Source organism: Equus quagga, chromosome 12 (assembly GCF_021613505.1).
Source record: "Equus quagga isolate Etosha38 chromosome 12, UCLA_HA_Equagga_1.0, whole genome shotgun sequence".
NCBI classification, from domain to species: Eukaryota; Metazoa; Chordata; class Mammalia; order Perissodactyla; family Equidae; genus Equus; species Equus quagga.
Window position 1 is genome coordinate 26,883,903 of NC_060278.1, and position 27,929 is coordinate 26,911,831.

General features: G+C 47.7%; 1 protein-coding gene across 1 annotated transcript in view; it reads left to right on the forward strand.

Moving 5' to 3' along the window:
- The window catches only part of ASB13 (ankyrin repeat and SOCS box containing 13), a 29,577-nt gene extending 1,940 nt beyond the window's left edge, over positions 1 to 27,637 (forward strand). Inside the window, exons 2-6 of the mRNA XM_046679690.1 lie at positions 16,280 to 16,467; positions 17,724 to 17,874; positions 20,754 to 20,888; positions 23,982 to 24,173; positions 25,671 to 27,637. Coding sequence (XP_046535646.1) covers positions 16,280 to 16,467; positions 17,724 to 17,874; positions 20,754 to 20,888; positions 23,982 to 24,173; positions 25,671 to 25,798 — 794 coding nt within the window. The 3' untranslated portion in view covers positions 25,799 to 27,637. The remainder of the gene's footprint in view (positions 1 to 16,279; positions 16,468 to 17,723; positions 17,875 to 20,753; positions 20,889 to 23,981; positions 24,174 to 25,670) is intronic.
- Positions 27,638 to 27,929: the final 292 nt, after the last annotated feature.

Genomic DNA, 27,929 nt, shown 5'->3' on the forward strand with positions numbered 1-27,929 from the left:
TGGACACTAGCCACAAGCCCTGGGACAGCTGTAAGACGGTCATCATTATTGATAATTAGAGACGAAACCGAGTTCACACAGCTAGAAAGTAGCAAAGCTGAGGTTTTAACTCAGGTGGCGTTTCGTTTTGTTTTGGTTTTTTTTGGTGGTTATTTGTTTTAAGCTAAAAGTCTCATACCTTTCCCATGAAATAGGCTGGTCTGTAATGATTTTGTCAACTTGAAAAGCAAATTTGCCTGTTATTTTATCTCAAAGTGAGTTTATTTGGGAATAGCCAAAAGAATTGCAATTTGGGATGTGCGTGCTATGGCAAATTAAAGGCAAATCCAGAAAACAAAGGAGGGGAGATGCTTTTATAGAGAAGCGGAATCGGGAGGGGCTGTTCTAAATGAAAGTCCATTGGGAGAAAGAAGCGGTTCAGGGTGGCAAGGGCCTCTCATCAGCTGAAGGCTTCATTTCTCATTGGCTGAACTGAGGCGTTTCTCATTGGCTGAGCTGCGGTGTTTCTCATTGGCTGAGCTGCAGCATTTCTCATTGGCTGAGCTGTGGCATTTCTCATTGGCTGAGCTGCAGTGTTTCTCATTGGCTGAGCTGCGGTGTTTCTCATTGTCTGAGCTGTTGACTGGTGGGGAGAGAAATCCTCTTTCAGCAGTAAGGTAGTTTTACTCCTCATCCAAGGTGCTAGCCTCCCTCTCTTCCTGTTTGGTGTAATTAATGGTGTTTGATAGGGCTTGAGAGCTCCTCCTACAGGCCTTCCAGACTCCAAGTTAGTTAAGGTTTCTTTTATTGATTTCCACAATTTGTAGGGTTACATGGAGTGTTGGACTGGTTTTGTGGCTGGGATGGATGAGCTGTGTCTGCTTTGGGTTTCTCGGGGATGTGGGACTACTTTTACCACCGATTGGCCATCTCTGCATTAAACCACATCACCTTTCCTACTGTGAGAAGTGTATTTCCCTCAGGAGTCCACAGTCAGGAGCATGGGTTGGTCTGCATCCCCGTGCATGGGGAACCTATATGCCAGCTCATTCTTCTGTTGAGTCTGCGGACTTTGATTTTTTAAAAATACAGTTGTATTGAAAGTACTTTGAGAGATCTAAATAATCGGTGTCCTTGCTGGGAAGTCAACTTCCTTAAAATTTTCTCAAATCTTGTTTGTGTCTCTGCCTTGGAGAACGCTGAATTGTAGAAATCTCTAGATGTGTCCTTTAGTGGAGAAACTCTGGGCACTGCTAATAAAAATGTCTCAAGGAAATCCATTTAGGATGATTTTAACACCAATTGGGATTCCAGGGCAGTCACTGGGGCCAGTAGTGGTCGCCATCTATAGCAGTACAAATGAGTTTTAATTTTTTGGCACAACTTTGAAGCCTTGGAGCATGGGGAGGCGTTGGGAGTTTCTTCATCTGGGGATTGAGGAACGGTGGGTTTCTCACAGCGGGAAAGATGATGTAGTATAATGCAGAGATGGCCAATTGGTGGTAAAAGTGCTCCCATGTAACACCTTTTGAAAGCAGGCTGACTTGAGCTAGACCACAAAGCTCCTTCAGGAGGAAAGAAAAAAGATTTGCTGCTCCAGGACGCTGGCGCTGGGACGCAGCGGAAGGTAAAGACAGTGCTTTCCTATGACAGAGAAACAACCGAACAGGGATTCCCCATCTTGGCCACACACTGCCATGACTCAAGGAGCTCTAAAAATTACTGATGCCTGGGTCCCATCCCCGGAGATTCTGATTTAACTGTTCTGGGGTACTGCTTGCGTGCCATATGTTTTAAAACACCCCAATTCATACTGATGAAGTGGATACAGACATAAGCGCTAATGTCAATCAAGAATTTAGTTAGTGTGATTTGATAGAATAGGAGGAAATGTCTTCCATCTCCTATTTCTACCTTCGTAAAGATTTAAATAGCACCAAAAAGCTGTCTGAAGCAGTATATAGAAGCAAACAAATTAGCAAGACCAGGTTGAAAAGTACGTCCCTTGCAGATACATAAGTCACTAGCAGCTATTTTAAGGAGCAGAATTTATAGAAGTGATAAGACAATTTAAATTCTTTGGATCTCCCTTCATGGCCAGTCTAGGTGAGGATGGAGATTAGGTTACTAACAGGAAAAAGCTGAGAAAACACTTCTAAGTCTGTGCTCGGAGATCTGCCTTGCTCCTGAGCATTTGACTAAACCTGTCATTTAAAATGGTCTCTTCCACTTGCTGGAGCTCACAGATGTTCAGAAAGGAGACTAGTGTGAGCTCACCTGTTCCATCATGGTTGCGACTGAATCCGTACATTTTTAACACGAGCACAGACATGCATCCTGCTATAAGATAAAGTGGAATTATGCGTGGGTTGGGTAGTTTGGGAGCTCATTCAAAGGGCCTTGTTATTCGGAGTTTCCCTCTTTGTGGGGTGAGTTTCATTGCATGGTTCCAGAGAACAGAAACCCCTGCAATTCCAGAAATGGTGGCCTGCCAGGGGTGGGGGTTAGGGGTGAATGCTATCCATGTGTGCAGCGCTGTGAAGGGTCACTCAGAAGCCACTGGGAAAGACTACAGGAACAAGTTGTTCAAACACGCACACTTAAGTGCCCTGGGTTTCTCGTATGGGTGGTAAAAAGAAACAACAACAGGGGCTGGCCCCGTGGCCGAGTGGTTAAGTTCGCGCGCTCCGCTGCAGGCGGCCCAGTGTTTCGTTAGTTCGAATCCTGGGCGCGGACATGGCACTGCTCATCAGACCACGCTGAGGCAGCGTCCCACATGCCACAACTAGAAGGACCCACAACAAAGAATATACAACTATGTACCGGGGGGCTTTGGGGAGAAAAAGGAAAAAATAAAATCTTTAAAAAAAAAAAAAACAACAACAGTGAAATCCATTAGATGCCTGTGAATGGTCAAGCTTTGAGAATTTGATTTTGATGGGTTGGAAAGGCAAAGCCAGAAATAATGCTCTCCTGTTTGGGCCTGTATATTTAACATGTTTGTTAGAAACCAGAGCCAAGAATCCCAGTGATGCTGAATGGCCCTAAATGGTTTTTGCTTTTGCATTGAGACAAGAAATGTGTCCCATGTCCAGATGGGTTAGTTCTTAAATATGGGGCATGCCCACAAACACACATGCACAGCCCGGTGTGGTGGGAAAGGAACCAATTTGAGACCCAGGGATTCCCGTGCTGGGTGATCTTAGGCAAGCCTTTTGCTCTGTGTCAGTTTCCTAAAATGGGTTAAATGAGAGGTTATAAGGATTTCTTATTAGTTTTTAAAATATAATATTTTATGGATATAATACTATACGTAGTTTTAAAAAATTGAATAAAACCAAAAGACTTGTCGTGAAAAATTTCTGTCTTCATCCAACGCCTCCTCTACTCCCACTACCCAGAGGCAAATACTTTCAACTCTTTTAGCTGTTCAGCTGGTTTACCTCCATGTTTCTAAATAACATGCTGGTAGAGCGATCTCCCGACTTTTAAGTTTTACGCTTCCTACAGACATCCTCTCAGAGGAGAGGAAGCCCTAGTCCACTTGGTGCTTCTCTACTCCCACACTGTTTCCCTCTAGGATCCTCCAATATAATTGAATTTTTTGTTTAAATCAGTATTGCAGCATTTACATTATTATGACGGTGAATGTAGTCCACAGCTTGCTCTGTTAGGATTACCTTGCTCTCCTTGTATGACTTTCACTTTCCTCGAAGGTAACGACTGTTCTTTTTATCTGTTTACTTTTCTTTATACACAATCACTAATTTATCCCAGACTGTCTGTGAGAGCCTTGCTCGGGCACCTCAGGTCCCATCAGTTCCACCCTCTGTCTTGTCCCCTTTATAATTTGGGGACACTCCCCGACAGCCTTGTGTCTTCCTACTCTATGTGTGCGGGTTGCTCCTTAGGCCTGCTGCCGGCCTGTCATCCTGGAGCCCCCTTGACCAAATCCTGGGAATTCACATCCTCTCTTTCCTAAGTTAAATCCTGGCTCCTGTATCTCCCTCTTTCCTGCTTTTAACTCCCTCATTCTGATGGAACACGTCTTCCAGGAATGTCCCGAGAGAGTGAAGGGGAGGCAGGTTATTTCAGATCTTATTATCCCCAAATGTCTTGATTCTGTCTCCACACTTAATTGGCAGTCTGGCTGTGTTTGGAATTCTGGGTTGGAAATCTGTTTCCCACAGAATTTCAAAGGCATTGCTTCTGTGCTCAAGTGTCCAGAACTGCTTTAAGAGGCCAGATGCTGAGGTCTGCCCGGTGGCACAGTGGTTAAGTGCGCACGTTCCATTTCTCAGCGGCGCGGGGTTCGCTGGTTCGGATCCCGGGTGCGGACATGGCACCGCTTGGCAAAAGCCATGCTGTGGTAGGCGTCCCACATATAAAGTAGAGGAAGATGGTCACGGATGTTAGCTTAGGGCCAGTGTTCCTCAGCAAAAAGAGGAGGATTGGCAGTAGTTAGCTCAGAGCTAATCTCCAAAAAAATAAAAAGAGGTCAGATGCCATACTGATTCCTTATTCTTTGTGATTTTTTTCCTCTCTGGAAACTTTTAGGGGTTTTCCTTATCCTTGGTGTTGTGAATTATATGACAATGTGGCTTGGTGTGGGTGCTTTTTATTCATCTCTCTGGCTGCTCACTGGACCCTTTCCATCTAGAAACTCATCCCCTTCAATGCGTGGACTTGAGTGTAATTTCTTTGAGAGTCCTCTTCTCTCTTTTTGATGCCCCTAATGATTCGATTTTAGACTTCCTGGATGGAATCTTTATTTTTCTTACTATTTTTCTTGTGCTTTCCATCTCGTCTTTTTGTTCTAACCTCTGGATTTTCTGAACTTCATTTTCCAACTCTTTTATTGGACTTGTTTTTAATTTTTGCTATCATATTTTTTGTTGCCAAAAGCTCTCTCTTATTCCTTGAATTTTCTTTCAAAAAGCCTCCTGCTATTGTGTCAGTGTTTGCTCTGCTGTCTGCTTGGGTATCGAGAATAGTGTTTTAAAAGTTTTTACCTGCATTGACCCTGTTTCTTCAGAATTCCTGGTTTTCTGTTTGTTTTGGTCTCTTTCTTGTTCTAATATGAACCGTGGCTGTGAATTTGTTTCTATGAGAGAGGCGCTAAAGAGATAGCTGGGCAGCTCTGTGAGTCCAGTGGGCAGGCTTGTCCATGGGTAGACTTCATGCCAGGAGTTTGGGTGAGCACCTGCCTGTTCACTGGGGGCTCTCTGTAGATTTCAATGTCAGCATCTGTAGGTCTCCCCTCTCCCCTATTTGCTCTCAGTGCAGCGGGGTCTTTGGGGAAGACCCAGAGGAGTGTGCGCTCCATCCTCCGTGTTCAACTTGACATGCCCACAGCTCCATCATTCTTTACTTCCTGTGGGAGGGGAGGAGGGAAAGGAGACTCCAACAGGGAGGTGACCCAGGGTATCTTCTCACTGATAGGGAGATATTTAGACTGGGAAGCTTACCCTACAGCTGGACTTCAAAGAGGACTTGTTAACAAACTGAGAATGCCTATTTAGGGCAAATGAAGGTATTCAGGGAAATCGTATGTCGTGAGTCACGAAGACTTACTGAGTACTTTTCTGGCCAAAGCATCGTGCATCATTCTCTTATTTTCTCCATAAAACGGTCCTGTGAAATCTTATCTCCAATTATAAGAAAACCAAGGCTCAGGTCATTTTAGATGAAAAGCTTCCCAAAGTCCCTTGGCTGAGATGGGGAAGACGAGGCTTCCCCACCCCTGAGGTCGTTAGGCGGCAGAGCTCCTTACTCTGTGGTTAGGCAGTGAGGAAGCAGGGAGGGGCGAGTTGGAGACGCGTGTGTTTGGGGAGGTCTGCCTGTGGCAGGGCTGCAGTGCTCATGAAGAAGCTGCCTCTTCCGATACCTTCCTTTTTCCTGGCTTTCACTTTATAGGTCATCTTTTTTGACTTTCTCTTTCACTTTCTTTTTTCCTCTCACTGAGTTTTGACTATTTCGTCCCTATAGGACGTTAAGCCTTTTCTATTGAATTTTTACCCACTTTAACACACCTAAAAACACACTGGCTGCCCTTTGACCTCAAGTTAACTGACAGTCTTTTGAGCACTCACAATGAAAACATTAAAAAAGCCATTGCTGAAAAAATCTTAAAAAGCAGCAGAACACTCAGCCCCAATTCCTAAGTAAAGGTTTGCACACATAAAAATAGAGATTTCTGTTTTCCCTTGAGAACCAACGTGACTGCTAATTTCAAGTGCACTCCAACTTTAATTCTGACTGCACTATTAAAAATTGGTGGTCATGATAAACAGCATTGACTGAGTACCCCCCTGTGCCAGGCTCCTAACAAACATTGTGTCCTTGGTCCTTACAACATCCTGCAGAGTAAGTATTGTCATCCTGAGGCTTCTGTTGTTACCTTGCTAGTCTCTTTGTCCTTGAGGGTTCATGCCCTTCAAAAATTTTTTTATTCCTTTACTATATCAGATGGTTGAGTACACTTCGCCATGCTATTCTGGAAGTGTCCATCGTAAAGGGTTTCTAAGTTCCTTTCAGCTCTAAAATTCATTGTGAGCCTTATACACACAAATCCTTGTCCTTGCGGGACCTTGGTGAGCGAGTCACTCGAGACCTCTGACTTTCCCTGGAAGCAGGCCTCAGAGAACCACCTCCACTGTGGCTTCAGTCTCAATTCACTGCTGCGACATCCCGCACGTGGCCATCCCTCACAGGTATGGTCTGCCCCTCCCTTCTTCCTCGCACTGTACTTATGGGTGGGGTAGGCAGAAGGCCATCATTTCAAGAATGTTTAGTGGGGTATTTTGGGGAAGGGCTTATTCCGGAGCCTGGAGAATTATTTTCAATCCGCAGCTGTGGCAGGGAAGGTCATTTCTGCAGCAAGGACCCCAGGCTCCTCAAAATTCCTGGCTCAAGCAACATTTCAGGGTACATGGTGGTATTGGCCCTGAGTCAACGCCAGTGTGTTGGATCAGCTTTGTCGTGAAGGTATTCTCTGCGGCATTTGGAAAACCCTCTTTGTTAGAGTGGAGCTGCTGCCAGTGGAGAGGCCAGCTGGGCTGGGGAGGAGCAGCCTGGAGCATGGAGCAGGGTCAGGGTCAGGGTCAGGGTTAGGGCCAGCACAGACAGAGCGGCGTGGATTATGGCCTCTGGAGAGTTTGGTAGGACCAGTGAGTGCCCGCTCTGCACGTGGGTGGGGAGCCTGGGCAGGCCATGTGCATCAGAGACACAGCTCTCTGGGAAGGCTGGCGGGGTCTGGGCTGAGGAGCTGCTATTTGGGCTCAAAGAGCAGAATTCCTTTGAGAGGTCTCAGGGATGACTAAGTGGGATGCTGGCAAATTGGCTCTCTGGAGGAAAAAGAAAAAAATAAAAGGAGCCAAAACAAGATCTGATTTGCTGCTTTCCCTGGTGTAAATGCTCACACCATGGCTGATTTTGAGCCTCAGTGTTTTCTGGCTGGTGCAATTCCTGGTTATGTAACAGTTGGGGGTGGCGAGCTGGTAGGAACTGGTAGGAACGCAGACTCCAGTGTCAGAGGCCCTAGAATTGTGCAGGTAAAACTCAGTACAGGGACTTACACGGGATCCAGTTACTGGAGCTGGGGTCCGGGGGTGGTGGTGGCGGGATGGCTCCTTATGGAACAAGGCCAGATAGTAGAAGTGGAAGCCAAGGTCCAACCAGGACTACCAGGAGTGGTCATGGTGATAACGACCCCGTCATAGCTAGATCATCTGTCATTTATTGAGTGCTTACGATTGTCCAGGCGAAATAACGTGCAGGCAGTATTTCTTCCAGTCCGCATGGCCACCCTGTGGGTAGACAAAAATATCTCCATTTTTTTAAGCGAGAAAACTGAGGCTTTGAGAGGGCGAGCAACTTGCCCAAGGTCTCAGAGCTCGTTGTAGGTGACAGATGGGAGTTGAGCTCACACGCTGGGTGATTCCTGCCCCTCCTCAGTCACCACAAATCCAGCTCCCTCTGGGGAGGCTGATGCCGAACGTCTTAAAGTACTCAACTGGGGCTTCTTAATTCCCCAAGGCTGGGGTTGGGCCAGCCCTCAGATGTGCAGGTGTCAGGGGCCCCAGCGAAGGTAAAGAGGGGTTTCCAAGCAGGGAGGCAGAGAGATACACATCTGGTACACAGGCTGAGTCAACAAGGTCATGTTGTGGGGCAGAAAAGGGGCAAAACGGTTCTCAAGCACCTGTCATTCCTTCCTGGCTGATGCTCACAGCCTCTGGCAGATTTGTAGATGATGTCGGTGAAACTCTAGTTTTCAAGATGAAGGTTTTCACGGAGCCCTTTGTGAGCTTGAGCTCGCCAGTGCAGGTCGACATGAGGAATGGTACAGGTATCACCATGACCTTGAAATGACCTTGAACCGAAGCTCGGGGAAGAGGCAGGAGTGAGCCAAGATGCAGGTCCAGAGCACCAGTGCCCAGGTGCTCTGTCTTCCAGGGGCTGCGGCCTTGGCTCTGGTTGCAACAAACTCCTATTTAATCGATGCCCTGGTGCCTGGCCCAGCCGCCGTGGGTGAGGCCTTGGGTGTGGCTCAGTGTCCTGGGCGAGGCAGGCCTGTAACGGGCTGGAAGGTGGTTCCATGGGGTGGAGGGCAGACCCAACTGCAGGGGGAAAAAGTTCAGTCTGGCAAGGAAAATATGCTTCTGGAGTGTATTTACCTGAAACCTGCGTGTCAGGTGCTGTGCTGGGACTGGAGAGTGGGCAGCGCTGTGCTATCTAAGGATGCTCGTGGAAGGATGGGAGGGGAGTCAAATCAGGCACTGTGTAGGGGAGTGTGTGTGCTGCTATTTGTCCAGAGATGGCGTAAAGAAGGGAGTGGCTGGGTGGGCTGCACGTTGGACGACTTCTGAAGGAGCAGACATTCGACTTGGTCTTGGTGGGTGAGGAGGAATTTACTCAGCTGAAGGGCAGAGGATGGGGAATGAGGAGACTGGGGGGGATGCGTTCCAGGCTGGGGACAGCACACACAAGGTGGGGGTGCTAAGAGACCAATTATGTGGCAGAACTTGGATTTAGGGGGAATGCTAGTCCCAGAGGGAACTTGCCAGATGGGTGGGTCTCAGGTTTCCAAGGCCACCTCTCTCCCTAGGGGGATGGCACAGGGATGTGGCATCTTGTCACAACTGGGGTCCAGGCACAGGGGTGGAAACAAAGCCTGAGGTCAGGACCAGCCAGTGGGTTGACTAATGAATGGTGTTTTCGCGCCCTCTTCACAGATTGCAAGCAGATGCATCCTTTTGCCTTAAGGTTAAGGTTGCAGGCTGACCCTCCCCATCTTTTCAGTGGGGGAAGCTGAGCTTCCCACTGAGGGCCAGTAGGGCCCTTTCATGCAGCTCTGTGGGGCACCAGGTGGCCCCCACATTCTTTGTGCAGGAGATGGGGTCCCCACTTCCTCTCTGCCCCTCCCCTCCTGCTGTAAAGCTGTCCCCTGTTGACAGTCTGTGGTTGGTACCAGCTGCCAGTGACAACCTTCTCCACCCCCAGGTCCTCCTCCATATTTTTGTTACTCTTTTAAAAATATAATCGGGGGGCTGGTCTGGTGGCACAGTGGTTAAGTTCATGCTCCCCACTTCGGTGCTGGGGGTTCGTGGGTTCTGATCCCCGGCATGAACCTACACACCGCTCATCAAGCCATGCTGTGGCAGTGTCCCACATACAAAGTAGACGAAGACTGGCACAGATGTCAGCTCACCTTCCTCAGCGAAAAGAGAAAAAATAATCGGAAAAATTTTAATTGTGGTCAAACATAAACTTTACCATCTTAAGCCTTTTTAAGTGTACGGTTCAGTAAACTATATGTACACCGCTGGGCAACAGATCTCCAGAACTTTTTCATCTTGCAATACTGAAACTTTGCACCCATTAAACAAGAACTCCTCCTTTCTCCCCTCCCCTCAGCCCCTGACAACCACCACGCTGCTTTCAGTCTCCACGAATTTGACTATTCTACATGTCTCATAAGTGGATTCATGCAGTATTTATCTTTTTGTGTCTGGCTTATTTCACTTAGCATAATGTCTTCAGAGTTCATCCATGTTGTAACATGTGCCAGAATTTCCTTCCTTTGTAAGGCTGAATAATATGTCACCGTATGTTTATACTACATCTTGCTTATCCATTCCTCCCTTGATGGACATTTGGGTTGCTTCCACCTCTTGGCTGTTGTGAGTAATTCTACAGTGAACATGGGGATGCAAATATCTCTGAGCTCCTGCTTTCAGTTCTTTTGGGGATATATCCAGAAGTGGGATTCCTGGATCATATGGTAATTCTATTTTTAATCTTTTGAAAAACCAGAATACTGTTTTCTATAGTGGCTGCACCATTTTACATTCCCACTAACATTGCATAAGGGTGCAGTTTCTCTGCATCCTCATCAACCTTTCTTTTCTGTTTTTCTGATGGTAGCCATCCTAATGAGTGTGAGGTGATATCTCATTGTGGTTTAGATTTGCATTTCTCTGATGATTAGTGGTGTTGAACATCTTTTCATATGCTCATTGACCATCTGTATGTCTTCGTTGGAGAAATATCTATTTAAGTCCTTTGCCAATTTTTTAATCAGGTTATTTGTTTTTATGTTGTTGATTTTTAGGAGTTCTCTATGTATTCTGGATATTAACCCCTTTAGATATATGATTTGCAAACTTTTTTTCCCTGGTCTGTAGGTTTCTTTTTCACTGTGTTGATTGTGCCCTTTGATGCACAGAAGTTTTCGTTTTCTTCCTTTTTGTTATCACATCTCCCGCTTCTTATCTCTGCCCTCAATCACTGCTGCTAAGACCATTGCAGCTGATGTTTCTTCATTAGAAAATACAGTTACCAGTAAGTTGCATTTCTTCTACACACTGATCATCAAGAAATAAAGTTAGATTTTCTTTTAAAAATTTTATGTCCAGTCTTCATAATTTGTTTTAGTAATGCCTTCCATTCATTCATTCACTTATTCATTCAACAAGGGAGTGGATAGGAGTGAGCCATATACTGTGCCAGGTGCTGGGAATACAGAGCCAAACCAGCGATGCTTGTCACAGACTCGCTGCAGCCCGCCTCCTCCCTGATGGTTCCTGACTGGCCCTGGGGACTTGGGTCGTCTTGCTTTTGAGTCTCCATAATGTGAAATGTTCCTCCAGTATCACGGTCATCGTGTTGTTTTGATTCTTTGCACATTCCCCTCACCCGTGACCATGAACTGCTAATTGTCACATCTTATCCATCTTTGAACACTGCAGTGGAAGGTGCTACATCTCTAGATAGTGACTGAATGCAGGCATGTGGGAGCCCGCGGTTCAACCTCAGGGCCTCCCTCAGTGCAGGCAGCTGTCCTCGTCCTTGGCTGCACTTTCCTTTTTGCGGCAGGACCTCGGGCCTCGCCCTGCTCTCTGTTTCTTTTAAAAGTTGCAACCGCTCATTCTATTCTTAGGGTTTTTGCTCCCCTGAGATTGACTTTAAAGTGATCCATAGCCACTTTTCCCTAACCCCCAAGATAGCACGTGAGTTGCTGTTAATTACCACTGGGGAAACATACTGTGTTCCTTTCTTGAGATGGTAAGTAGAAAGTTCCACAAGCTTGGCTTTTATATTTTGTGGGAATCCAATCTTCCTCTGTGTTGCAGCTCCCCCTTAGCCTCCTCCCACCCATCCACGATCCAGTCCTCATTTCATGGGGTCACACACGCTCTTGGGCTCATGGGCAAGACAGATGGGTACAACTGGGGGGTAAAAACGCTAGAAATGGACCCCATTTATTGAGCACTTACTCTATGTGCCAGGCCTCACACTAAGTTTTTTGTACTTTTTAACATTCACTTAATTTTCATAACCCACCAATGAATAAACTTATTATTATCCCAATTGACAAGTGAAGACACTGACACTTGGGGAAGCTGGTTGTCACACTTGCCGGTAAATGGCCGAGCTGAGCTTCAGACCTCAGTGGGTCTGGCTCTAGAGGAATGCTGGCCATGGTACTAGACTGCCCACTGTAGAGGTGGCCGGGCTGGTGTGTGGAGGAGTGGGGCGATCTCCAAGAGCAGACAGTCCTCGACGTGTAACTGACGAGGCGATCCATCTGCAGAGGAAATGAATTCACCCCAGATGTGGTTTATAAAAGTGCTTCTGATAAGATTCTGGAACTATCTACTTGATTAGGTTTTCTAGGGAAATGTAGTAATAAAGGAACTTATTATGAAGAGGCATGTAATGTGATCGTGACTGCTTGAAGTAGGGACCTTGACAATAATGATATATTAGTATTAATCCAGTATTGTTGTCATTTATGACTTTTTTTTTTTTTTTTTGCTGAGGAAGATTCACCCTGAGCTAACATCTACTGCCAATCTTCCTCTTTTTGTATATGAGCCAGTCACTGATGGACAAGTGGTATAGGTCCATGCATGGGACCTGAACCCAGGCAGCTGAAGCTGAGCATGCTGAACTTAACCACTAGGCCACTGGAGCTTGCCCTATGACATTTAAAAAAAAGCTTCTAGAGGCCAGCCCAGTGACCTAGTGGTTAAGTTTGTGCACTCTGCTTTGGCAGCCTGGGGTTCACAGGTTTGGATCCCAAGCACTGACCTAGCACTGCTCATCAAGCCATGCTGTGGCGGCATCCCACATAAAATACAGGAAGATTGACACAGATGTTAGCTCAGCGACAATCTTCCTCAAGCAAAAAGAGAGGGATTGGCAACAGATGTTAGCCCAGGGCCAATCTTTCTGGCAAAAAAAAAAAAAAAAAATGTGTCTATAAGACTCTACTGTATCCCAGATGCTGTGATGGGTGCTGAGTAAACATTGCCGTGTTTTCTGCATTCGGGGAGTTCACAATCTCTAGTAGTTAGCATGCTTTTGTCTTCATCTGCCTGAGACAAGAAGGAAATGTCCTTCTCATATAATAGGAAGCCCAACTGTCAGCTGTGCACAGGCCCCATGGGACCATCGACGACCTGTGGTTCTCAAGACTCTGGTACTTTCCATTTCCCAGCTCTCCTGGCTGTATCGTTCTTGGTGGTTCCATACTTAGGCACAGGTAGCCAGATGGCTGCAGCATTTCCGAGTTCACTTCCAGGCAGTATCCAGAGGAAGAAAGGAGACCGTCTTCTCCTGTAACTCCTTGGGCGAGAGTGAGTTTTTCAGCTGTGACCCCCTCAGCAGTCTCTCTCGCTTCTCGTTAGCTAGAGTTGGGTCAGATGTTCCACTGGAGATAGGATTACTGTTATGGACTTAGACCACTCATCTGGGGTGGAAAGAATGGGTCCGAGAAACAACCGCACTGACTGTTATATAGTCTGTTTCTACCATGTGGCAGATAGCAGGCAAACAGGTGGTGGCCAGAGGACAATAATGCCTGGTGGGCACAAACAGGCCAGTTGTGGGGACAAGAGGAGGGGCTACTGACCCAGTGTGGATGGGCTGAGGTGGGGCAAGGCCTGCCAGAAAAAATAACCACTGGATTTGAGTCTGGAAAGGTACAAGTTAGAAGTTATCTAGGATGAGTGAGGAGAGGTGGGGGGTTGGAGGATGAGATGAAGAGGCCAGAGCTGGGGCGAGAAGGGGGCTTTTATTCAGAGGGAGAAGTGTTGTGTAAAGCGGTGGTTCTCAAAGTGTGGTCCCCAGACCAGCTGCACCAGCATCATCTGGGAGCTTGTTGGAAATTCAGATTATCAGGCACCAACGGAGAACTACTGTTCAAACTCTGGAGGTGGGGCTCAGCACTGTGCGTTTTCGCAAGCCCTCCAGGTGGTGCTGATGCAAATCTGAGCACCACTGGTTGGAAATATGGGGAGGTTGGAGTGCTGCATTCTGTGTCCCTTGTTCTCTAGAGCTGGGTGGGGGGCAATGAGGGGAGGGGAGGGATGAGAAGAGTAAGCCATTGTATAAGAAAGAGGGACATTTTAGAGAATTTTACTCCATTTGGGATAGCGCCTTTGTTTATTTCTTAATCAATTACATATTTGTTGGACGTGTACTTTATGAGGTTGGAATGCAAAAATGAATAATTATAGTTTCAGATGATTGAAAATGAAAACACAACATACCAAAACGTATGCGATGCGGCTCAAGCAGTACTTAGAGGAAATTTACAGCAGTAAACATCTATGTTAAAAAGAAGAAAGATCTCAAATCAATAACCTAACCTTCCATCTTAAGACACTGGAAATAGAAGAGCAAGGTAAACCTAAAGAAAGCAGAAGGGAAGAAATAATAAAGATTAGAGAGAAAATTAGTGACATAGAGAATAGAAAAATGATAGAGAATAGCAACAAAACCAAAAGTTGCTTCTTTGAAAAGATCAAAAAGACTGACAGACCTTTAGCTAAATTGACCAAGTACAAAAAAGCAAGAAGACTCAAATTACTAAAATGAGCCGTGAAAGAGGGGAGCTTTCATTACTATGGCCTTACAGAAATAAAAAGGGTTATTATCAGGGCCCACTATGGACAATTGTGCATTCGTCTGCTCAGGCTGTCACAACAAAATACCGCAGCCTAGGGGGCTCAAACAACAGAAGTTTATTTTCTCAGTGTTCTGGAGGCTGGAAGTCCCAGACCAAGGTGCTGGCAGGGCTGGTTTCTCCTGAGGCCTCTCTCCTGGGCTTGCAGGCGGCCGCCTTCCTGCTGTGTCCTCACATGGCCTTTCCTCTCTTCGTGCACATCCCTGGTGTCTCTCGGTGTGTCCTAACCTGCTCTTCTAGTAAAGAGTCCAGTCAGACTGGATTAGGGCTCACCCTGAGGGCCTCCCTTTAACTTAATCACTTCTGTAAAGCCCCGTCTCCAAGCACAGTCACATTATGAGGTACTGGGGGTTAGGACCTCAACCTGTGAATTTTGTGGGGGATACAGTTCAGTCTATAATAAATTGTATGTCAACAAATTAGATAATGTACACGAAGTGGACAAATTCCTAAAAAGACATCAACTACAAACTACCAAAACTGACTGAAAAAAAAATAGAAAATCTAAATAGACCTATAACATATGAAGAGATTGAATTAGTAATTAAAAAACTTATAACAAAGGAAAGCCCAGGCCCAGATGTCCTCACAGGTGCCTTTGACCCAACATTTAAAGATTTAATACCAGTTCCTCATAAACTCTTCCAAAAATTAGGAGAGAGTGTACTTCACAATACCTTCTGCGAGGCCCGTATTACCTTGGTACCCAAACCAGACAGATACATCAAATCACAAGAAAAATGACACTTAGGAATACACACACAAAATTCCTCACCAGAATACTAGCAAACCAAATCTAGCATCCCATACAAAGGATTGTATACCATGACCAAGTGGGATTTATCCCAGGAATGCATGGTTGGTTTAACATCTGAAAATCAATTAACGTCATACAGCATTTCAACAGAAGAGCAAAATGCTGTCATGATCATTGCACTCGATGCAGAAAAAGTATTTGACAAAATCCAGCACCCTATCATGATAAAAACATTCAACAAACTGGAAATAAAAGAAACTTCCTTGACTTGGTAAAGAGCATCTACGAAAAACCCACAAGTAATATTTTCCTTTATGGTGTAAGATTGAAAGCTTTTGCTTCAAGACGAGGAACAAGGCAAGGAAGTGTGCTCTCCCCACTTCCGTTCAACACTGTTCTAGAAGTTTAGGCTGGGGAAATTAGGCAAGAAAAAGAAAAAAGGCATCCCGATTAGAAAGGAAGAAGCAAAACTTTCTCTATATGCAGATGATGTGATTTTGAATGTAGAAAATCCTGAGGAATTCCCTAAAATTGAATGATTTAAAACATGGTCCTTATTTTCAAGGTACTCCCAGGCAAGGAGGGGGGACAGTGTAAATGCCGTGAGTGAGTGCGTATGTGTGAGTATTTGTCGGAGAAGGGTCCCAGAGCAGATGTTTCAAATGGGTCCACGTGGAGTATGTAACGTGTCAACAGGAGATTTCAGAATGGACGATTGGAGTGGGGGCAGAGGTGGGCATTTCAGGCAGGGAGAACATATGCAAAGAGATGCAGGTGGGCAGTGATGAGCTCCAAGTGACAGGAGAGTGGGGTTTGTTTGGGGTAGTGGTGGGAGATGAGTCAAAGAGGTGAGCAAGGTCCGAATCACGAAGACCCTTATACGCTGTGCCAAAGACTTTGGATCCCACCCTTCAGGCAGTGGGGATCGCTCAAAGATTTTGAGTAGGAGCCCGTTACGTGATCAAATATAGGGTCTCGGGTTTTGTAAAGGGTGCCCGGAGTTGTCCATATCTTCATATGACCTGATAGAAGTGGCGTGGTCTCAGCACTGGGTCTGTTTTTCTTTCCAGGTTTCTGGGTGGAGCGCACCCCGGTACACGAGGCAGCCCAGCGGGGTGAGACCCTGCAGCTGCAGCAGCTCATCGAGAGTGGTGCCTGCGTCAACCAGGTCACGGTGGACTCCATCACACCCCTGCACGTGGCCAGTCTGCGGGGCCAGGCGCAGTGTGTGCAACTACTGCTGGCCGCTGGGGCGCAGGTGAGCGGCCCTTCAGGACAGACCCCTGAGACTGGCCGTGGCTGTGGGAAGGGATGGGACCAGCTCAAGAGGAAACGAAGAGGCTTGGGATTGGCATGGAAAGAAAAGAAATCCCTGCAGGAGACGGAGAGGGAACGGAAGGAGGAAGCCAGGATGGGATGTTCTGGAAGCCAAGGGAGGAGGGGGGGGCAGTCTCTATGCCAACCGCACACTGAGGACCAGTAAATGTGGTTGTGGACTTGGCTAGTGGGAGGTCACTGGGGGCAGAAGAGAAGGCAGTTTTAGGAAAGTGCTGGAGGGAGCCCCTGCTCTGTCGTGGGCAGGGGCAGGCCGTGCACATCAGATGCAGGCTGTCCGGGAGGGCTGGCGGGGCCTTGGCTGAAGAGCTACTGTTTGGGCTCAGAAAGCAGGATGACTAAGTGGGATGCTGGCAACTGGCTCTCTGGGGGAAAAAAAAAGGTAAAAAGGATCAAAACCAAGATTCTGATTTGCTGCTTTCCCTGGTGTAAATACTCACACCATGGCTTTGTCAGCCCCCAGTGGCTTCTGGCTGGAGGGATTCCTGAATATTTAACTGTTGGCTGTGGGTTGGAGCCGGCCGGCACACCACTGGACAGCCGGCGCATATGGAATGCAGGCTCTAGGGTCAGGGCTTAGCGGGCGAGGCAGAAATGAAGACTGTGCACTTCTTACTCTTTTCAAAAGCTTGGCTATGAAGGCGGTTCAAGAGGAACTGGAACAAGCTTCAGCGTGTACCCAAATAGCAGCTGAATTTGAGCAAATTTTATGCAGGATCTGCCAGTTTGGGGAGTTGCCTTTTTCCTGCCCTGTGATTTTCCAGCTGGAGGCGGCTTGTGAGGCAGGTTCAGGCACTCCATCTAGCTGAGGCTGGAGTTAAAACCTACTTTTATACCCTGCCTTTCTCAGCTTGCAACCTGGAGCTCTCTCTGCCTGCTCTGTGCTTATTAAGGGTTTGGGTTGGTGGTGAGAGTGAAGCTGAGTTGATCCCACCTCGAGAGAGAAAGGGGCCCCAAACAGGACGACTCGTGGACGTAGGAGGCTGGTAGGCACTCCCCACCCCATCTCCTTTCTATCTTTGAACTCCCTTGCCTGGCAGGCGCCTTGGCACATGATTCAAAGCCTAAGAACTTCTTTGAGAGACGAAGACATGTCTTTGCAAAGATGAATGTGCATTGAGAGGAGACTGCATGCATTTTCCGCCCCGCCCGCTGACGCTGGTTTCTACCCCCCACAAGGTGGACGCCCGCAACATTGATGGCAGCACCCCGCTCTGTGACGCCTGCGCCTCGGGCAGCATCGAGTGTGTGAAGCTCTTGCTCTCCTACGGCGCCAAGGTCAACCCACCCTTGTACACAGCATCCCCGCTGCACGAGGCCTGCATGAGCGGTGAGTGGCAGGAGGGAGCTGTGTGGACAGGAAGTGGAAGCCATCAGCAGGCGAAGGAGAGCTCCCTGTCTGTAGGTCACTCTTGGTCTCTTCCTCCTGGAGACACCGTCCTCATCCAGGATGAGGGAGCTGTTGTTTCTATGATGGGATTTTATTTCTTAGCTGACTGCTGGTGCCTTTCAGATGTTAAGACTGGAGGTTGGTCCATGTTGCCCTGTGGGCCCTGGTCGAGTTGGGAGACGAGACCCAGACACATTGCCAAGGGCAGGTGCTCTCAGAGGAGGGGGATCTGGGCCTGGAGGCTCAGGGAGCAGGTCCGATTTCAACTGCCCTCCAAGAATGGATAGATTCTGCATGGTGGGAGAATCGGAAGCCCACTCCAGTCTCGCTGGGTCAGAAGTTCCCAGGAGAGGAGCTGCAATGGACAGGGCTGGAAGTTTAGGATGAGAGCAGCTGGTGGAAAATTTTTTAAATGACAGATGTAGGGGAAGATGGAGAGTTCCCTCTCTCCACTTCCGTTTGATTCTTATGGCTGGTCAAACAATTGAAAAGGCAGGTTAGCAGGAAAAAATCAAAGTTTAATAACGTAATACATAGAAGAAACCCAGGAAAACTGAGCAACTCGCCACAACGGCCAAAGCCACCACCTTGAATACCATCTTCAGCTAAAGACAAAGGAGGATGCTGGGGGTAGTGGTTTGGGACTTCAAAGGGGAGGCAGGAAATTCACATGGAGATGGAAAAGCAAATGTTTGCTAGACAACTTTTGCTGGGCCACCTATACAGAATGTGGCCCGAGAGACAGGATTTCCATAAGGTGGCCTTGTTGGTGCCTTTCCTATCACACCTATTTTACATTATACTAGAGTTGTCTCACGGTGCTAGCTCCTTCCTGGATCTAGGCCTTCTGTCTTAAATTCTGTTAGGCAATTTGGGGAAGGCCAAATGTTCTTCCTGAGTCTTCTGAGCCTTTATTGTCTTCTGCTCAAAATAATCCACATACCAGAGTGGGCACATCTTGGGGTGGCCTGCCTTGAACCCCATCACAGAGTAAGGAGTTTGTATTTGACTGTTTTGGGCAAAGGTTGCAAGCTTGTGGCCTATATTTTGATTGGCCGGCACGGTGTTTGTCTTTGGTGCATTTCGTTGGGGTGGAGGGTGTGCTCTTCCATGCCTCCACCCAGGGCCACTGTTCTCTGCTGCCTCACACCCTGGTCCCCAGGTAGGCCATCCTTTGTCGTCTGCAGGCACTGGGAATTGCTACAGGCAGCTCTGGAAGGTTTTTGAGCAGATGTTGAACGATAGGAAAACAACATTTTTGAAGGGTTGGTTTAGTGGCCATCCACGTATACTGTAGGGGAGGGGAAAAAAATAGTTTTTCTTTTACCCATGTTAGGTTCATTGGCTGGGGCCCTGCCAGTTAGACTGACATAGGACAGATTGACAAGAGAAATGTGAGTAGAAGTTTGTTAATGTGTGCCTTGTATGGACACATGGGAGAAGTCAGTGATGAGCCACTCAAAGGGGTGGTTAGAACTTGGGCTTATGAGCATCTTAACAAAGAACAATAAATTTCTAGAGAAGTGACAAGACAAAGGAAACGGACTTTGAGTTTCTAGGGGGGCAAATTGTGGGATGGGAACTAATGGGAGACAAAGGCCAGTTAGTGAGGTTTATCGTGCAGAATAATCCTCTGGTGCTGGCTCTGGGCTGGTCAGGGTCTAGAGTTTTTCCTGGTGATTAACTTCTGTCCTTCCTCATAGAGAGGGGAGGGGGACACCTTTACAAATTTAAGGTCCTGCTTTTAGCCAAATGGGGGAGGGCAGAGAGCTTTTCTTCTATCTGCTGCTTCTCAATTGTCTTCAGCTCAAAATAATCCTTACGGCAAAGTGGCATATTTTGGGGTGGCATGTTCTGCTGTTCTTCAGCAGATAGACTGAACTGGTGGGGGGTGTCCTGGAAGTGGAGAAGTGAGTTGGGGGCCATCGCAGTGATCCAAGTGGGTGGATTCATTTAGAAACTCTGGGGTTGGGGAGAAGCAGTGGGATTTGATATGAGGGAGAGGAGAACACGGGGTCAACACCAACTCAGGGCTGAGCCGGGAGTGCTGCCAACCACTGAGCTGGACTGGCCAGGAACAGGTGCCTTCCGGGGAAGGGAGGCAGGGGACGTCATAGTGATCAAGACATCCAAACAAGAACGGCCAGCAAACGGCTGTAGAGGTGGGGCCGGGTTTCAGGGCTAATGGTGGAAAGTCCATAGCTGCCAACAGCAAAGTGTGATGAAGTGAGGGGAGAGGATGATCCTGGGACAGAATGAACCTTGACCCAAAGCCACACTAAAGATACCCGAGAGGAGCCCGGGGAAGAGGCAGGAAAGGCGTCTGCCGGGATAACGGGTGGGGAACCCGGTAAGAAAGTTTAGAGAAGCTCATCCAGGATGCCAGCAGCTGTCTGTCATCCCCTCCAGCTGGGAGCTCCCCACACAGCTTAGGGGCACCCTAGAGATGGGGAGCACCTTCTTCCCAACTGAGGAGCCAGGGAGCAGTGAGGAGAAGTCTTCTCTGGCTGTTCAGAGGCCGTGTTCCCCAAGTTTTCGTTCTCCCAGCAAGAGGGCCGGCCGCACCCTCCCTTCCTCCCGCTGCCACGTGGGCCGGAAGAACCCCTGGGCTCTCAGCAGAAAGGACAGCCATCCCTGTGCTCCCCAGGGCCAGGTGGGGTCGTGAACTCCTCTTAGCTCGGGATAGGGTCCTGGTTCTCCTCTCTCCCCCCTCCAACCAAGCATGGGGCTTACCTGTTCCAGCTGCTGCTTCTGTCTTGCCTGTTATTTCAAATGTTTGTGTTCTTTGACGGTTTTCATCCTTTTCCATTTCTTTTAAGGAAGTTCCGAATGTGTGAGGCTTCTTATTGACGTCGGGGCCAATCTGGAAGCACACGATTGCCATTTTGGGACCCCTCTGCACGTTGCCTGTGCCCGGGAGCATCTGGACTGCGTGAAAGTGCTGCTCAAGGCAGGTGTGTTGCTGTTTATACCTGTGCTGCTCGGGGCAGGTGTGTCGTGTTGACACCTGCTCTGCTCGATGCAGGTGTTTTGTTGACCTGCGCCGTGTGCCGGCAGAGGGCTGGGTGGCGGAGTCAGACAGCCCAGGTTTGAAGCTGGCTCTTCCACTTGTCACCTGAGACCGTGGGCCTCAGTTTCCGTATTTATAAAACTGGGAAAACAAAAGCTGTTTTGCAGGGTCGTTGGGAGGATCCGTGATAACATTTCTGCAGTATCTGGTGCACCGTAGGTGGTGGACAAATGCTAACAATTATTTTCAGTGGCCACAGGGGATCGTCCACAATACCCGCCTAATACGCTTGCTCTCTAAGTCAGGAAGGGATGGGATGCAATGGAAGATGGAGTCGGCTGCAGTTGGAATCCAGGTTGTTGTCAGATGTTCTGAAAAGCCTCAGGATAGAGAGGTTCCCAAGGTGAAAAACAAAATTAAAAAACAACCAACCAACTGAAGGTTAAGTTCAGGGCCTGCCTGCCACAGAAATTTTCAAATGGAGCCAAAGTGGGTATTGGCAAGGAATTTTTATTATGAACCCAACTTAAATATTTTGTTGATGGAAAATTTTAGCTCAGCCATCTCCTCTATTCTGGGTGCAACTTAGGATAAGAAAACAAAACTGTTCAGAAATAGAAAGATTATGAATTCTCTCCAGATGAGGGTCATTTGAGCTCAAGCTGTATGTACTTTTCTATTAGGGAGTCTTACTCACTTTAATGTGCCGCTTTTGTCTTTTCATTGGAAAAGATTCATTTTGTGTAAGGTTAGTCCTTGGGTTAGTTTTTATTTTTTATACAATGATAAAATATCTAGATTAGGAACAGTCATAGGTCTTCTTTCATTCCATTTTTTCTTTAGTTCCTTTTGTTGTGGCTAAAGGGGAAAGGATTAAATTTGTGGTTTTAACCCCAACATCCCTTCTGCATTAGTTAGGACTTTATAAAAGTGATTATTCCTTTGTCAGTAATAGGAAACCAGCTCCACCTGAGTGAGGGGAGTTCTTGATTCAGGTAACCGAAAAGATCCGAACTAAAGCAGGTTTCAGGGTCAGTTTGACCCAGGCATTAAACAGTGTCATCAAGAACTCACTCACTTTCCTTGAATCCTGCAGTTCTGCTTGTCTCAGTGTCCACTTGATCCTATGCCTGGTGTCCCTAATGGGGGTAAAATGGCTGCAGCAGAGTCGGGCTGAAATCCAAACAATTCACTTTGTGAGGCTTCTGATGGCTCTCTCAGAGGAGTGAAGAATCTCTTCCCAGAATGTCTCCTTCACACCTCCCCTTATATCCCATTGGCCAGAATTGGGTCCCTGTCAAACCTTGTCCTTTTGACCAGACTTTGCCAAATTCTGTTTGGCTCAGGCCTGGGTTGGGGGAAGGGATTAACCCAATCAGAGCCCACACCCGGAGCTGGAGGTTAGGTACCCAGGTTGCAGGGTGGCAGTTCAGTGGGGCAGATTGGCAAGGAGTGGCAAGGCAACCACAATGTCCATGACGGTCTCGAGGAGGGGAGCCTGTAGTTTCCAAGGGAGTTTCCTTCCCCCCGGGGAATGGAGTGAGGGATGAATGGAATTCTCCTGGGGAAGGATCCCGAGGGGTCAGCGTCGTCACTTGATGTTGACTGCCCCCACACTGTCAGCTCTATACTTATCCTTGGTTGCTATTCTAGTCTTTTCACATGCTCTCCTTTGACATCCCTTCTTAGATCAAATGCATTCTTTTTTTTTTTTCCCTAAAGAAAACTATTTTTTAACCATGGGCAATCTCAAATATACAGAAAAGTAGAGAGAAGAGGACAGCATGTGGCTTCTTTTTAAAGTAGCGATTCTTAACTTTGTGGAAAATCTGATGAAAGCCACAGACCACATCTCTAGAAGAAAAATGCATGCAGGCGCTTTTGCACATGATTTTGGAGACGGCCCCAGCCCTGCTGGAGGAGCCGAGCGCTGGGGGGGCCGTGTGGCACCTCCCAGGGATGGATATGAAGCTGCTGGTCTCTTATAGGCCCTGAGGCCAAGTCACTGAGCTGCAGGCTATTTTTGCAGATGAGGAGAGCTGGAGAAGGTGAAAGTCCAGTTATCACGGTGAAGCAATTTTTAATCTGTAAATATTTAACTGCTGGAAGCGTTCCGAAGGAGCTAAGTGAGGCATGCTGGGCTTCCGTCCTCCCAGCCTGGCGCTTGTCACACGCTTCTCAGTTATTGTTTCTGCAAATATATACTGAGCCATTTGTGTTCGCCATGTCCCAGTTCTTGGCGTGCTAAGGTGCGTGACGGTGCCTTCTCTTCGCTAAGGTTTTACTCTGAGTCCACTTTAATCCCATTTTGCTTTGAAATCAGGATTTTGATAACGAGCGGACTTTGACCTCTTTTCTCTCAAGCCCAAAGTTGAGGATTTTTAATACCCAACTGGCATCGGTTATTTTGCTGGCTCGCTCGCTCGCTCGCTCTCCCAGTTCAAGGCACATTTCATCATTAGTCCACACAAGGCCACTTTCTCCTCCTTCTCCCTTCCTTCCTTCCTCTGTCCTAGCCCACCACCATTCTAATGTGTCCCTCTATGTGTTTTTGTAAGATACACATTCATTTAACACGTAGTTTTAGAACCTCTGTCCTGTGCCCGTGGTGTGTGCGTGTGTGTGTGTGTGTGTCCACAGGGTGGTTGTGTGTGTGCGTTTGCGTTCGAGGATAGGAAAGACAGCTTGAGCCCCAGGACCTGTGGGGAGAGACTGCGTTGGGCTTTAGAACTGCATCTTAACTCACAGGGAACTTTTTTGTTTTCTTTTTCTTCTTTTTGGTTCTATTTCCAGTTCTATTTCTTTATTACTGCTACCTGTCTTTAGCTCTCTTGTCATAAGACTAAAACCGTAATTCCTGCTTTTTGGATTTTGAAAGGGATTTTGAGCCGGCTGTAGCAGAGTCCGTCTTGATTTTGTTTCCCGGATGGGGATGGCTTTTGTACACCGTGGCTGGCGGAAAATGTCCAAGCCGGTGTTCCTCTCGGCTCCACGTTCTCTCCTCGGTGATGCTTGTCCCCCCGCTCTGGTCCTGCAGGGGCCAATGTGAACGCAGCAAAGCTTCATGAGACAGCCCTTCATCACGCGGCCAAGGTGAGGAACGTGGACCTGATCGAGATGCTCATCGAGTTTGGCGGCAACATCTACGCTCGGGACAACCGGGGGAAGAAACCGTCCGACTACACGTGGAGCAGCAGCGCCCCAGCCAAGTGCTTCGAACACTACGAAAGTGAGGCGGCCCTTCTTGTCGTTGCTGTTCGAATGACGCAGTGTATTCTAGAATTGCACGAGGCCCGTTATGCGAGAAGCTCTGTTCTGACAATACGTCAGATCATTTATGAGTAAATAATCTCAAAGTCCATACGGGGCTGATCATACAGACGCAAGCTTCACTCTTCAGGAAACAAAGTAGAAACGATCTGGCTAAGGACGAGACTTCTTTGGGTACACATCTTTAAATGAGTTTACATAGAATTACATTCACAAGAGCCTTTCAAACATCTGTCAGTTGAAAAAAAATTGTCAAGTTATTCAAATTTTTGCCATCCCTACCCAACCAAAATCCATTATGAATTCAGAGGCAAACACCATCCATGTCTGTTGGTTAACCATTTCCTAGAAGATGTTTCTTTTTCTGCATCCAAGTAATTTGGGGGAAGAAGTAACATGGGAAAATGAATTTCACCTGTAGTTCTTTTTTTCTTTCTTTTTCTTTTTAAAGATTGGCCCTGAGTTAACATCAGTCGCCAATCTTCCTCTTTATTTTTTCTGCTCCCCAAAGCCCCCCAGTACATAGTTGTATATTCTAGTTATAGGTCCTTCTAGTTCTGCTATGTGGGACGCTGCTATGTGGCTTTATGGGCGGTGCGAGGTCCATGCCCGGGATCTGAACTGGCGAAACCCTGGGCCACGGAACTGGAGTGCAAGAACTTAACCACTTGGTCGGGGGGCCCACCCCTTTTTTCTTTCAGAGAGCTTTTTGTTTCATACATTTTCATAAATTGAGAATATTCTGGTTAATTTGTGTTTTTATCCATCACAGATCATTCTAAAAGGCAGTGCTTGAGGCCAGGCTCTGGTTTTGCAAATATTTCCGTGCCTCAGCTGCCAGGGACCTCCAGCATCTGCCCTCCCTGGCCCTGGCTTGCTCGCCCTACAGCTCCAGGCTTCCTCTGTAGTCTTGAGGTGCTGGCCCTCTGCCAGCAGGACTTGCCTTTGCATCCCGTGTCTGCTGGAGCTGTTCTGTGATGTGCGTCAGTTCTCCTTGGGTCCCCTTGTGGCCCGTGGCTCTCAGTTGAGAGAGCGGAGCCTGTGGCCTGGAACGGCAGGAGCTGGCAGCCAGCACCGGCCCAGCACTAACCCTTGCCCCATCCCTCATTTGTCTGGAGGTTTGACAAACAAGCCTGCTAGCCATAGTTAGTCCTTTGCTGACAAATCCGTGTGCCAAGATATACCATTATGGAAAAAAAAAAAAAAAAGAAAATTGAAACAAAAAATCCCACAAAATGAAATCCCTAGGCACCTCCCCGGAATTCCATTTCCTGATCTTCCTTCCTTGGTCCCTGGCTGTCCTTCCTGGGAGTTTTCCTGAGAAGGCGTGCAGGGCACGTCCTCGTTCCAGGAAAACGGAGGTGCTTCCAGGCCCAGCTTGGGGGGTTTGTTAACCTGGAGTGTGTTATGCTACTTCCTTTAGCTGACCTCGCATGCTTCCTGTTCCTTTTTCCAGAGACACCTCTGACCCTGTCACAGCTGTGCAGGGTGACCTTGAGGAGGGCCACGGGCGTCAGAGGGCTGGAGAAGATCGCCAAGTTGAACATCCCGTCCCGGCTCATCGATTATCTTTCCTACAACTGAGCTGCAGGCGTGGAGGCAGGAGCAGCCTGATGGCACCGTGGCTGCTGGCCTTGCTGAGCCCAGCGTCGGGCTGCAAAGGGTTCTGCCTTGTTTGTTGAAGCCGTGCAATTGCCATAGATAGAACAACGTTCCCCGAGTCCCTTTTGGCTGTCCTGTTTCGTCCTCTCTGCAGACTCCTGGAGGACGTTTCCAAGATGTTGGGAAGGCCCTGCCTCAGCTTCTGCTGGGGGCCTCTCCCTGTGCTGGCTGTCTGAGAACTCTACTCTAACACTGTCCGGTTGTCGTCTTTTCACCGACCTTCGTCAGAGGGACTCTCAGAAAAGACTCTTGTGGGAGCACGGAGGAAGGCCAGGCGGGGCTGGGGGTCCAGGGCACTGCTGCTGATTTCCATGTGCCTGGGAGGCCCAGGCGCCTGGCACCATCTCCGATTCATTCAGCACTGGGGCGGCCCTGGGCGTTCAAAGGGAGGGTGTGCCACAGAGCGTGGGCCCGTGGGAGGTCGGATCCTGACCACATGGCCTGGGAGGGCTGCTGTGGTGACATCCTGCCACTTGGACGCTGTTTTCTGGGGCCGCGGTTGGCACTTTGCAAGGCCCACCTGCGTGCATCCCGAGGCCAGGTGTGGCCATCACTCAGGGGGCTTAATACGAGTCTTAGTTGGGGAAGGTTCGGGCTCTCAATTCCCCACAACTAGCACAGTGTTTCTTAGGAAGTTTTTCTCAGTTTTAGGTCTCAACTCTTTAAAAAAGTTGATGTAGGGGATAAAAAGCTTTTAGAGGTTATATGGGCTGTACCACTTAGGTTTTGTTAATGACTCTAAAACAACAAGTGTGTTAGCACATATTCCCAGGAGTAGTCATTTCTCATGTGAAGGGCTGTTGTGAAATTCTTTAGGGATTATTTTTCATCTTTTTCTAAAGATGAATTCTTCTCCCACCCGAAATTATGCTAACTCCTTGAAGCTCTGAAATTGGCAGGAGAGGTTGCCAGCACCCCTGGCTACTATCAGCCATTGATCCGTTCATTCTCTAGATACCTGTGGAACATCTGTTATGCTGAAGCGTTGTCTCAGTGCTCTGAACTGGACAGGAGTCGATTCATCATGCAAGGCAGGGGGGGAAAATGTTTCGCAGTCTGTTCCTGTAGTAATAGAAATAATTAGTTCTACGTTGTATGCCGTGGGGTGCACTATTAACTTCTATATTCAGGCGGCGTTTGTCTGCCTAAGATTCTGTATCGTAATTAAAACAAAAACAAAACCAGGGAGTTAAGCTGGAGGACTTTGCATAATTAGTTCAGGTATATTTGTTTCTGGGGAAATGGAGAAGGCACCACTTGTGAACGCTGTCGTGGGTCATGCCCGAAGCCAGTGTCCCCAGAAATGTGAACGTCACCAGATTCTCCGAGGTCTGCCTGGGCCTCCCACCCCTGGGGAGTGTGTGGAATAGAATGAGCCAGAATTGGCCACGGTAATGCCCGTCGTGCTCCGCCACCAGAAGTGTCTCTTCGCAGGGTGACTTGGGTGGGGCCCAGGTCTGGTGAGAAGTTTCATGCTGGCATCCACGGGTGTTTTCCATCTCTGCTGCTTCAGCCATTGTTACGGTGGTATGTCATCGTATGCTGAGAATAGGAGCCACTCCTGTTCTGTTACAGTCTTGGTACATGTTTTGGGTAAATCATTGTTTCTGCATGTACTAATATCAATGAAAAAATAACCCGTCCATCTTTGTAAGAGAAACTTGCCTCTAGCAATGAAAGCTGATAATATTTCCACACGTGGAGCACTGAGTGCAGAATCTGGGCCCCATACTCTTTGCTCAATAAAAGTTATTGAATAGAGTCCACGCTTGTGTTCACACCTCCCTTTTCTTTTTTTTTTTTTCCTTTTTATTTATTTCTGTTTTAGGAAGATTAGCCCTGAGCTAACGTCTGCCACCAATCCTCCTCTTTTTGCTGAGGAAGACTGGCCCTGAGCTAACATCTATGCCCATCCTCCTCTGCTTTATACGTGGGATGCCTGTCACTGCATGGCTTGATAAGCAGTGTGTATGTCCCAGCCTGGGATGTGACACCCCGGGCTGCCGAAGTGGAGCACGTGAACTGAACTACTATGCCACTGGGCCAGCGACAT